This window comes from Helianthus annuus, chromosome 9 (genome assembly GCF_002127325.2).
Source record: "Helianthus annuus cultivar XRQ/B chromosome 9, HanXRQr2.0-SUNRISE, whole genome shotgun sequence".
Lineage (NCBI taxonomy): Eukaryota > Viridiplantae > Streptophyta > Magnoliopsida > Asterales > Asteraceae > Helianthus > Helianthus annuus.
The window spans coordinates 88495433-88507897 of record NC_035441.2 but is presented as its reverse complement, the minus strand read 5'-3'; the positions used below and the strand labels follow the sequence as shown (position 1 = coordinate 88507897).

The following is a 12465-nucleotide window of genomic DNA, read 5'->3' as shown; positions in this document are numbered from 1 at the left end:
AAAGTTGTCGGAAATTTCCGACTATTTTCCGACTAAAACATTTATTTTTTTCATATTTAATTATGTGGAGGTGTGTATATATATATATATATATATATATATGTATTTCTTGTCTTTATATGTATGTGTATGTGTGTATTAGTATGTATTTGTCTCGGCATATATATATACATATACATATATACACACTTATACAATAGTAAAAGCCTACTTTAAGTAATGGGTCTCGATAGCGTAGACGCATGTATGACTAGGTATAATAATACATATAAGTTGGTAAAGGAAACACATTTCATGTATAACTAAGGTGTACAAAATTCGTAATGAAAAAAACCATGTTAGAAGGTTGAAAAACCGAAAAACGGATATGGTTGTCGGAAAATATCGGAAATTTCCGACCACTTACCGACGAGACATGACATTTGGTCGGAAAGTTGTCGGAAATTTCCGACCAGTGTCCGACTAAAACATTTAATTTTTTCATATTTAATTATGCGTAGGTCTTTATCCGTATATATAAACGTATTTCTTGTGTCTATATGTGTGTGTATGTGTGTATAAGTATGTAGTTGTATCGGTGCATACACATACATATACATATATACACACACTTATTCAATAGTTAAGCCTAGTTTAAGTAATGGGTCCCGATAGCGTATACGCATGTATGACAGCTTATAATTATACGTATAAGTTGGTAAAGTAAGAACTTTTCATGTATAAATAAGGTGTACAAAATACGTAATGAAAAAACCATGTTAGAAGGTTGAAAAACCGAAAAACGGATAAGGTTGTCGGAAAATGGTCGGAAATTTACGACCACTTACCGACGAAACATGACATTTGGTCGGAAATTTGTCGGAAATTTCCGACTATTTTTCGACTAAAACATTTATTTTTTTCATATTTAATTATGTGGAGGTGTATATATATATATATATATATATAAATGTATTTCTTGTCTTTATATGTATGTGTATGTGTGTATTAGTATGTATTTGTCTCGGCATATATATATACATATACATATATACACACTTATACAATAGTAAAAGCCTACTTTAAGTAATGGGTCTCGATAGCATAGACGCATGTATGACTAGGTATAATAATACATATAAGTTGGTAAAGTAAACACATTTCATGTATAACTAAGGTGTACAAAATTCGTAATGAAAAAACCATGTTAGAAGGTTGAAAAACCGAAAAACGGATATGGTTGTCGGAAAATGGTCAGAAATTTTCGACCACTTACCGACGAGACATGACATTTGGTCGGAAAGTTTTCGGAAATTTCCGACCAGTTTCCGACTAAAACATTTAATCTTTTCATATTTAATTATGCGTAGGTGTTTATCCGTATATATAAACGTATTTCTTGTGTCTATATGTGTGTGTATGTGTGTATAAGTATGTAGTTGTATCGGTGCATACACATACATATACATATATACACACACTTATTCAATAGTTAAGCCTAGTTTAAGTAATGGGTCCCGATAGCGTATACGCATGTATGACAGCTTATAATTATACGTATAAGTTGGTAAAGTAAGAACTTTTCATGTATAAATAAGGTGTACAAAATACGTAATGAAAAAACCATGTTAGAAGGTTGAAAAACCGAAAAACGGATAAGGTTGTCGGAAAATGGTCGGAAATTTCCGACCACTTACCGACGAAACATGACATTTGGTCGGAAAGTTGTCGGAAATTTCCGACTATTTTCCGACTAAAACATTTATTTTTTTCATATTTAATTATGTGGAGGTGTATATATATATATATATATATATATATATATATATAAATGTATTTCTTGTCTTTATATGTATGTGTATGTGTGTATTAGTATGTATTTGTCTCGGCATATATATATACATATACATATATACACACTTATACAATAGTAAAAGCCTACTTTAAGTAATGGGTCTCGATAGCGTAGACGCATGTATGACTAGGTATAATAATACATATAAGTTGGTAAAGTAAACACATTTCATGTATAACTAAGGTGTATAAAATTCGTAATGAAAAAACCATGTTAGAAGGTTGAAAAACCGAAAAACGGATATGGTTGTCGGAAAATGGTCGGAAATTTCCGACCACTTACCGACGAGACATGACATTTGGTCGGAAAGTTTTCGGAAATTTCCGACCAATTTCCGACTAAAACATTTAATCTTTTCATATTTAATTATGCGTAGGTGTTTATCCGTATATATAAACGTATTTCTTGTGTCTATATGTGTGTGTATGTATGTATAAGTATGTAGCTGTATCGGTGCATACACATACATATACATATATACACACACTTATTCAATAGTTAAGCCTAGTTTAAGTAATGGGTCCCGATAGCGTATACGCATGTATGACAGCTTATAATTATACGTATAAGTTGGTAAAGTAAGAACTTTTCATGTATAAATAAGGTGTACAAAATACGTAATGAAAAAACCATGTTAGAAGGTTGAAAAACCGAAAAACGGATAAGGTTGTCGGAAAATGGTCGGAAATTTCCGACCACTTACCGACGAAACATGACATTTGGTCGGAAAGTTGTCGGAAATTTCCGACTATTTTCCGACTAAAACATTTATTTTTTTCATATTTAATTATGTGGAGGTGTATATATATATATATATATATATAAATGTATTTCTTGTCTTTATATGTATGTGTATGTGTGTATTAGTATGTATTTGTCTCGGCATATATATATACATATACATATATACACACTTATACAATAGTAAAAGCCTACTTTAAGTAATAGGTCTCGATAGCGTACACGCATGTATGACTAGTTATAATTATACGTATAAGTTGGTAAAGTAAGAACTTTTCATGTATAAATAAGGTGTACAAAATATGTAACAAAAAAACCATGTTAGAAGGTTGAAAAACCGAAAACGGATAAGGTTGTCGGAAAATGGTCGGAAATTTCCGACCACTTACCGACGAGACATGACATTTGGTCGGAAAGTTGTCGGAAATTTCCGACCAGTTTCCGACTAAGACATTTAAGCTTTTCGTATTTAATTATGCGTAGGTGTTTATCCGTATATATAAACGAATTTCTTGTGTCTATATGTGTGTGTATGTGTGTATAAGTATGTAGTTGTATCGGTGCATACACATACATATACATATACATATATACACACTTATACAATAGTAAAAGCCTACTTTAAGTAATAGGTCTCGATAGCGTACACGCATGTATGACTAGTTATAATTATACGTATAAGTTGGTAAAGTAAGAACTTTTCATGTATAAATAAGGTGTACAAAATATGTAACAAAAAAACCATGTTAGAAGGTTGAAAAACCGAAAACGGATAAGGTTGTCGGAAAATGGTCGGAAATTTCCGACCACTTACCGACGAAACATGACATTTGGTTGGAAAGTTGTCGGAAATTTCCGACTATTTTCCGACTAAAACATTTATTTTTTCATATTTAATTATGTGGAGGTGTATATATATATATATATAAATGTATTTCTTGTCTTTATATGTATGTGTATGTGTGTATTAGTATGTATTTGTCTCGGCATATATATATATATATATATATATATATACGTATACATATATACACACTTATACAATAGTAAAAGCCTACTTTAAGTAATGGGTCTCGATAGCGTAGACGCATGTATGACTAGGTATAATAATACATATAAGTTGGTAAAGTAAACACATTTCATGTATAACTAAGGTGTACAAAATTCGTAATGAAAAAACCATGTTAGAAGGTTGAAAAACCGAAAAACGGATATGGTTGTCGGAAAATGGTCGGAAATTTCCGACCACTTACCGACGAAACATGACATTTGGTTGTCGGAAAATGGTCTGCCTCCTATGCTGACTACCAGCGCTCGCAAGAGGAGGTATTATTAATATTATTTATTATTTATTTTTTATCATTATTTATTATTATTATTATTAATGTGTATGCATAGGGGTGGGTTTCTAAATTTAACTAGGGGTATTCAACGTCGCGCGTTGCGGGACATGATGGTGTACGGTTATAATAACCTGGGTTTTAAAAAGCGCGCCTGAGGTGCACCTAGGAGCGAGGCGCATTAAGGCGCAGCCTCTAGGGGTTTTTCTCTCAACGCATTGTGTAATTACAAGAAGTGCCCAAAAAGCGCAATTTTTAGGGTTTTTTGGGGGGCTTTTTGGCCTGAGGCGCGCGCCTCATGTATCTGAGGCGTTTTACTGCAGAAAAATGTTGTACCTTGGGTTTTTTTACTTGTACATGTAAGTAAAATGGTATAAAGCCTTATTTATAGCTATATTTTGGTTAAAGGGTGCTAAAAACCTATGGGATATATAAAAAAATTATATAAACATCTTGCGCCTCGGGTACAAAAAGCCCACCGCTTTTTCGCTTTGCGCTTCGCGCCTTAATTTTAGACCTTGTTGCTTTTGTGCGCCTCTCGCTTTTTAAAACCAAATGTATGAGTTAGCTTATAGAGAGTAAAGCGATCAGCTGACAATTCGGATGTTAATAATCTCGTAGATGTTGAAATGTTGAGTTAGTGAGCTAGTGGTGTTAGTTAGTTGTTTCATGTTCATAGCAGTAACCAAATTCATGTGGCATTCCGTATCGCATTGGTTATGATATGGTTTTTAGATCTTTAGGAACGAGAATTAATAACTTTAGCAATGGAGTTAATATGATCGCGTTGATTTGCTGCCACGGGAAACTGTATAAGAATTAAGAACAGTAGCATCTCAAGATCCAGTAGGTTAAAGCTCATGCATCTAACTGGGATAAGAACTATTGAATTATTTGTAGATTTCTGCATAGGCTATCATCACTTTATATAAATTCCTGATAGTGGGTTACAAGATCAATTGTGTATAAGTACCGTTGAGAGGTGACATTAAGTTTTTGCTGACATAATTAACTTATCAAAAGCGCACTAGGCACACATCTAGGCTCTCAGGCAAGGCAATGGAGGCCGTTGCTCTAAGGTAGACGTTAGTGTCTTTGAAAAGCGCACAACAGGTGTGCGCCTTCCTCTAGACGCAAGGTGATGTCAGGCGATTTCTTTTATATCTGGAATTTGAAAAGATTTTCTTTTCCTCTTTCTGTTCTGAGTCTTTTGTCTTAAGATTTTTCTTTTTATCTATTTAACCCTAAAACCGACTTCTTTATCTCTCACACCATTTGCCGCAGTCCCTGCCTTTTCTTATTGCATACACTTCTAGAAGTTAATTATATTTTCCTTTTTATGACAAGATTTATATTAAATATCTTATGTTATTGACTATCGTAATGGCGGATTAAAACCTAACAAAACTTATCCATTGAACTACTGATAATTGAACGGTTCTTTTTATATTCAGAACCTAACACTCTTGGTTTTAAAAACGTTAGATGGAACCCAAATTCGTCCCAACAAATTAAAAGTCGTTTTTTACTTTTGTTGACCCGAACCCGTTTGGGCCAACAAAAGTCGTTTCTTACTGTAACTAGAGTTAAATAAACGAAAATAAAATAAATAAAAATAACAAACAAAACTACAAACATTTTTTCAAATGGTAATACTTTCATTTAAAAGTTTCTTAATTGGTAAGATTTTATCACAAGCAAATTTATTTTCTTCTGTGAAAAAAAAACATAATATTTGTCTTGTATGGCCGATCACCGAATATATGTACAATAGTTGAATTGTAAGTATAGTGTAAAAGATGTGTAAAAGATGATACTTTGATAAAACTCTTTTTTGTACCGAATAAAGATTATGGTCTCTTATCCATTTTGATTATAAACTTCTATATATATATATATATATATATATATATATATATATATATATATATATATATATATATATATTTTTTCTAATATTATGTTTGTTGTTAAAAATTATATAGGTGCGGAACTTGCAATCCCAGGTGAAAAGGTTAAATAAACGATTCGAAGAGGCGCAACAATCCCACGTTGACATGTTACAAAACCGAGTCGAAGAGATGCAACAACAAATGAGAGAAGAGATGCAACGACAAATGGCCAAGTTTATGAAACAATTTGGTAATCCTAGCAATCCTCCACCATAGTTTAGTTTCTGTTTGTTGTCTTTTGCGGTTGAACTTGTAATTTGACAACGGTGTCATATTTTGTGGTTGAATTTGTAATTTGACAACCGTGTCTTATTGTGGTTGAACTTGTAGTTGGAAAACCATGTTGTATTTTGTGGACGAACTTTAGTTCCTAATAGTATCGTATTTAGGTTTTTTATTGGATTTTTTTTCTGCATTTTTAGTAGAAAAAATCTGGATTTTTTACTTTTTTTTATATTTTTTTTATTAAAAAGTTTTTAGTCGGAAATTGGTGGAAAGAGAAGTTAGAAAATCAGGTCGGAAAACAGTAGGTACACGGTGGTCGGAAAATAGTAGGAAAACAGTAGTCGGAAAGTTGTCGGAAAACTGTGGTTGGGACTTTGTCGGAAAACCGTAGGAACATGGTTGTCGGAAAACCGTAGGAACATGGTTGTCGGAAAACCGTAGGTACATGGTGGTCGGAAAATAGTAGGAAACCGTGGTCGGAAAGCTGTAGGAAAATTGTGGTCGGTACTTTGTCGGAAATAGTAACCTCTTTTTTTGTCGGAAATTTGTCGCCAGTTTAGTCGGATACTTGTCGGAAATCTTTTCCTACAAGGCTTTTTCCTACAAATGTATTTCTGTCGGAAACTGGTCGGAAACGCTGTTTTCCGACAGTTTTCCGACAAAAACCTTGGTCGGAAACGAGACATTTTTTTAGTAGTGTTATACTTTACAAACTTTATAGAAACTTATTTTTGAAAACTTGTTCATCCTCTTTATTTGTGAGTTTATATACATAAACATGTCATTTTAACAACACTTACAAGTTCACATTTCATGTCTTTCAAGTCTACTAACATATTCACCATGGATCTTGTAAGATGCATGTGTATAGTTGTTAGATCTACACCTCTAACAAGCATGCATATGATGGATCTCATTCATATCACAACAATCAACCACAACTTCAACATAACACAAGAATCACTTATTTCTTATAGATTATGTTGTTTCTTCAAGTGTTCGTCTTTTAATGTTAAGATTCATGATGGTTTAACTTGTACATCTTTAACATTCTACTAATAAGTATCATAGTGGAGGTTGAAGAACACTTACAACTAGCTCTAGTGGCTAGTGAAGAAACACAAAAACAAGAAGATGAAGATGAGACAAAGTTGGTGGTTAAAAGCTTCCTAGAGAGGTCCTTGCACTTCCGAGTGTTGAAACCTTCTTTTCTATGCTTGAGACACCTTTGGGAACCCTTGGATTGCTTGTCGTTGCAGGCCTTGCTGCAGCCTCATTTGTTGCCACTGCTGTCATGTGTACTATTTGTCCCTTTCGAGAGTTGTCATGGTGTGCACACAGTGTCCTCATGCAGGTGGACTGATGAGCTAGCTAAGTGTTTGCTAACTAAATGTGGGTATGATCCTGTGTGCGCGTGCCCGTGAACATCGTTCTAGGCCATACCTCTTCACCTGGGGTTATATAAGAAGTCTTGTTTATGTAAAAAAACCTTCAGATTGATTTGTTTTTTACAAAAATATTCAAGAGTGATTATTTAATCTCATGGCTTTGCTTCACCAAATATGTATCTGCGTATGTCGTTTTGTCGTTGTTGAAGTAAGCAACTTTACCTTAAAACAGTTGTCCACAGTCTGTACTGTAGATCCACGGTAAATCGAATTTGGAGATGCTTCTTTTCACCTGGTTTAATTAATGCAAGGTTTACTGTCAAGCTATATTATCATAGAAAGTGTTAACTTTTATAATCTAACTACTATCATCGTCAAAAAATTCAACTGATATTTAATGTAAACACCAACAATAATGCACTCCAACAAACCTTTAGGTTAGGGCAATCTTATGAAAAAGTACGCTAAGGTAACTTGCAAACTACACTTATGCATATATATATATATTTGATCTTTCTAATTCCTAGTACGTATATATATGTGTCTTATTGTTGAGTTACTTCTATTGAAAACGAAATAAGAAAATCTTGTTCTTGAAACATTCCTAAACATCCACGAGTTCTCAAATGATATCTTATCTTTAACTAATACCAAAAGTTTTATGCTTATGATTTGAAATCATGAAAATTGTTTACTACATCCTACACATGGTGGGAATCAGCAGAGATGAGTAAAGTTGCAAGTGTCGTGTAAAGGAACCGAGGATCAAACACGGAGTGAAGAGTAACTTTACATGTATTTAACCATAGGTTAGTGATAAAGACAAATGTGTTGCAGGTTGACAAAGGATAAGTACCAAACCGTATACATCAACACCAACCACGCTTCACATACTACATGCTATACAAATACAAACCTCATTTTTAATCTCATTTACAAACCAAAACTCACCTATAATCATATCACTTGTATTATTTTGGTTTTTCTAACAAAAACATGTTAACATCTTTATCAAATTGTTAATCTCAAAAAATCTTGCAGTAATAATTATCTCAGACAAACTATAATATTTCCTTTACCACCCTCCTCAACTTGTCAAAGCTAGAAATTGAATTCAAAACCTAATTGGATGGATGTAATCTTGGCAGTTGTACAACTGTCAACACAAACAAAGTATAAGCAACCTAGCTACATAAGGCGCCCCACATAATGAGCCCGAGGATATTGCTTTTGTAGTGACGGCCACTGCACAAACAACTGATCCGCCATGCGTAGTTTGTAAAGAAGCAAACCACTGAGTGATAGTCTTTTGACTCTTGCAATACTCTCAACATAGAAGATATGTGACCATCTGATTCCCAAAACCTGAAGTTTCAAATGCAAAACACAGTGTTTGACTTTACGGACAGTTTAAGGACCTTCTTTGACTCGTAGGTGTTTGAATCACCACAATGTTTTTTTACTTTTTAGTAGACGCGTTCAATTGATTAAACAAACAAGCATAAAAGGAAACACATATAAGGTTGAGTTCATTTCAGAACTCTAAATAACTACAGAACTTTCAGAGCTCCTAATAAACAATCATTTTATATATAAGTTTTTGTATTTAGGATCTTTTTATCATCTATTATATGTATTTCTTTGATTACATACATGTTAAAAGTAGTTTACATGTGTTTAATTGCCAAAATTATATATATGTGTCATAACTAATTACATATATGTAAAAGAACTAGTTTACATGTGTAATTATAAAATTACATATAAAAAATGATAAAAGGGGATAGAAGTCACAAAAGGGGATCGAAGTCACTAAAGATTTTTTATTAGGAGTTCTGCGAGTTCTGTAAATACTTATGGTTCTGAAATGATCCTGGCCCAACACACAAAAGGGGATAGAAGTCACTAAAGTGTAATTTTAATGTAAAAATGCATCTTAATCAATTAAATAAGAAGAATAGATTATTATCGAAAAAGAATGATTTTTGTAATAATATTTGACTAAAATCCTAAATTAATTAATTACAAAAGCTAAGATAAAAAGTTTTTGGGTCAACCCGGACCCATTATGAGTCAAACAAAATATAGCAATACCCTTGAGGCATGCCTAACGAAAAGGCATATGGGACATAAAGAGTAGTATTTTAGAGTTAAAAGATTAAAACCTTGAAAACAAAGGCGATTGCACATATGGGAATACAAGTCCCGGGACCATTACATAGAATCTGCATTGTGTGTGACGTACTTAATGAGGATAACAAAAGGAAGAAATAAGATTAGTAGTGAAGTAAACAAAAGATAGTAAGTACCACTTGAGGTCTGATTTTAACCATGAGCCACAACGCATGAGCTAAAGCGTATAATGTTGTCCCTACTGAGGTGATATACGATTGACCCACTTCACGGCTTCTATATATCTGCATAAATTGGATAGAATTTGCCCCCTTCAAACTTATCTGAACACGTAGGGACAAAAAGGCATAATTTCCAGTTAGAAATAATATGAAAAGAATATATATATAAACTCAGACCAAACTTAATTACAAGAATCATGATGCATCTAGTGACAAGATGTACTTTCGGGTTACTAATGTATGTTATCATTATGAAAAGAAGTTAAAGCCATGAACTCCGTTAATCCGTTTATTTTATTATTGGTTAAAGTGAATGCAGCTCAAGTTTCAGAAAAAATCCAACGCCAAAAGGTTGTCAAGATTCAAAAAAAAAAAAAATTATAACTTCATTAGTCTGCCCACAGTTGTTAATGGCAAATAGCGATAAATAGTGAAAAGGTAATATGCTACATAGCGAATAGCAATAAATAGCGGGCGCTGTTTTATAAATAGGGGTACACTAGGAAAAAAAAATTGTATGTATATTATATCAAAATACCCTGGCATATACGCTATTTTACATGTATATTTAACAAAAACCTAAAATCCAGCTATTTTATAGCTATATTGAATCGCTATTTATATCTAAAAAAATTAAAAAAAAAACTAAAATAATGCCATTTATGGCTACATACCCTGTAGCAACCTTCGATCTATATGCTACGCTATTCGCTATAGCGACCATGGCGACCGCTATTGACAACTATGACTCTACCAATAAACGAGCTTGTCTACATTTTTTCTTTGCCTTGTAAAAAGGGTCCTGTAACTTTTGAACTTAATTTAAATCTACTTTTAATTTTATGAAGTTAAAAAAATATATCTTGCTTCCTTTCAGATTCCAAGGTAGACTTTTTTGCTAACAATTAAAGCATTATAAATAAACACAAGCATCCAGAAAAAAAAGAACCACAAAAGCATTATAGTGGCCAATATCATATTTTTTAACTACCTTATCATCCAGCGTGTCCTCAAAAACACGCGCCTTCTGAAGACTCATGTTATCCGTTGCTGCAGCAATGTAAAATCTTGGAGCAAATCGCTCTTTTTGCAGAACAGTCAGCAAATTTATCATCTCTGCCGTGTGCCCCCCTACACGAAGACAAAAAAATATGACGACAAATGAGATAAAACTAAAAAAAAAAAATTATATATTCGCACCATCAAAAAGGATGGTACGGTTTGACTTTCAGGCAAATCTATGACTTCCCAAATCAAACTTGGCAAGAGTTTGGTTAGGAGTTAGGAACCTCGACAGCAGCTTTTGATAGAGTGTTTGTGATGAAATTATAAGACCTTTGAGTTTGAAAACTAGTCCCATTGTGTAAGTTACCTTTTTTTTTTGAAGGACCAAAAACAGATATATGTTTGAAAGCATACCTGAACCCAAAACAACAAGGGTACTTAAACTCTTCTGAGAAGCGTTACGGGCAGGCTTACTACTCTGAGATATAACATAAAGAATCCGCACCACGAGTAGTGTGGAAGCAATAACAAAAACGAGAGAAACCGAGACAAAATCCACCATTTTCCAATAGGCAACAGGCTATAATTATTACGTGTTTGAGTAGGAAGTACGTTACCTGCATCACATCGGTAAATAAGAGAATTACTCGAACCAAGGCTTCATAAGTGTTCACTTAAATGATTATACCGTACTACCTTTCATTCTAAACATGTTTTGCAATGTCAGATAGATGGAACTCTTTTAAACAAATAAGTTGATAATTTGACATAGTTCCATTTTATTTGGGTTGTTCGAAATGTACCCCCTCTTCATTATTACTGAATTTGTCAAATCAGTCTATAAAAGAGCGAACTTTACTTAAACGGGGCATATAAAAGGCTACAGTTGTATGTTAAAGCTTAAAAACGTGCCATATATTTCGTATGCTACATGATCTTATATCAAGAAAAATCTTCCACTACATCACAATTTATATCATCAAGTCATCGAATATGGACAAACGAAAAGGTAAGCCTTAAGTCAATGAGGCATTTCATCGAACATATAATACGCCTATCAAATTGTCAGCGAATTCAATGATCGATACAAGATCTTTCATCTATGAATCGTTAATCTGACACAAGGAACTCAATTAAAGCTACAGATCGAAGATGGAAATTAATATAACTGGGAATGGGAATAGTTTACCTTAGAAAAGAACTTCCATTGGAGATTAAGAACCCTAATTTAATTTAAGAGAAATTGATACTTTAGGAGGGGAGCTCCATCCCTTGATGGAACTGGTAAAGTAGAATACAAGTCAACACACAGGTTTTTCAAATATATTTATTTTAGGGTAAACTACTGATTTTAATCCGCACTCTGTCCCATTCTTTTAGACTAAAATATTCGGCCATGTGGTTTTGTAAGGTAAAGTAATATACGTAATCTTTAACTTTTCGTGCTTCATCTGGTTTACTTTTTGTTACTTTGATGGTCTTTGTAGTGGATGTCCGTTAATTTTCAACGTTAACTTCATATGAAATTACTTATTTAGCACTCTCTTTAAAAAATTAAAAAACAAATATTATACACACTCGTATTATTAAGTGACTGTGAAATTATCTAAATACCCTTCATTAAAA

The 12465-nt window shown here is 33.1% G+C and overlaps 1 protein-coding gene across 3 annotated transcripts; it reads right to left on the bottom strand.

The window, feature by feature from the left end:
* Nucleotides 1-8345: 8345 nt before the first annotated feature.
* On the bottom strand, nt 8346-12176 carry LOC110877833 (UDP-N-acetylglucosamine transferase subunit ALG14). Of its 3 annotated transcripts, none has more exons than XM_022126045.2 (6): nt 12029-12175; nt 11254-11456; nt 10826-10965; nt 9790-9936; nt 9646-9705; nt 8346-8845 (listed from the first exon to the last, which is right to left on the bottom strand). In XM_022126045.2, the coding sequence occupies exons 2-6, from the start codon at nt 11399-11401 to the stop codon at nt 8669-8671; spliced, it is 672 nt and encodes a 223-aa protein (XP_021981737.1). In that variant the 5' UTR covers nt 11402-11456; nt 12029-12175; the 3' UTR covers nt 8346-8668. The 3 variants fall into 3 exon arrangements, with proteins under 3 accessions (XP_021981737.1, XP_021981739.1, XP_021981738.1); XM_022126046.2 differs by lacking the exon at nt 8346-8845 and adding an exon at nt 9109-9353 and having other exon boundaries at nt 12029-12176; XM_022126047.2 differs by lacking the exon at nt 9646-9705 and having other exon boundaries at nt 12029-12176.
* Between the last annotated feature and the right edge of the window lie 289 nt (nt 12177-12465).

Excerpts from the sequence above, each read along its gene's own strand:
- LOC110877833 (XM_022126045.2), bottom strand. The coding sequence starts at position 11,401 with ATGGTGGATTTTGTCTCGGTTTCTCTCGTTTTTGTTATTGCTTCCACA. Across the intron at positions 10,966-11,253 it reads CCTTGTTGTTTTGGGTTCAG|GGGGGCACACGGCAGAGATG; the intron begins GTATGCTTTCAA and ends GTCTTCGTGTAG. Across the intron at positions 9,937-10,825 it reads AGGACACGCTGGATGATAAG|ATAAGTTTGAAGGGGGCAAA; the intron begins GTAGTTAAAAAA and ends CTACGTGTTCAG.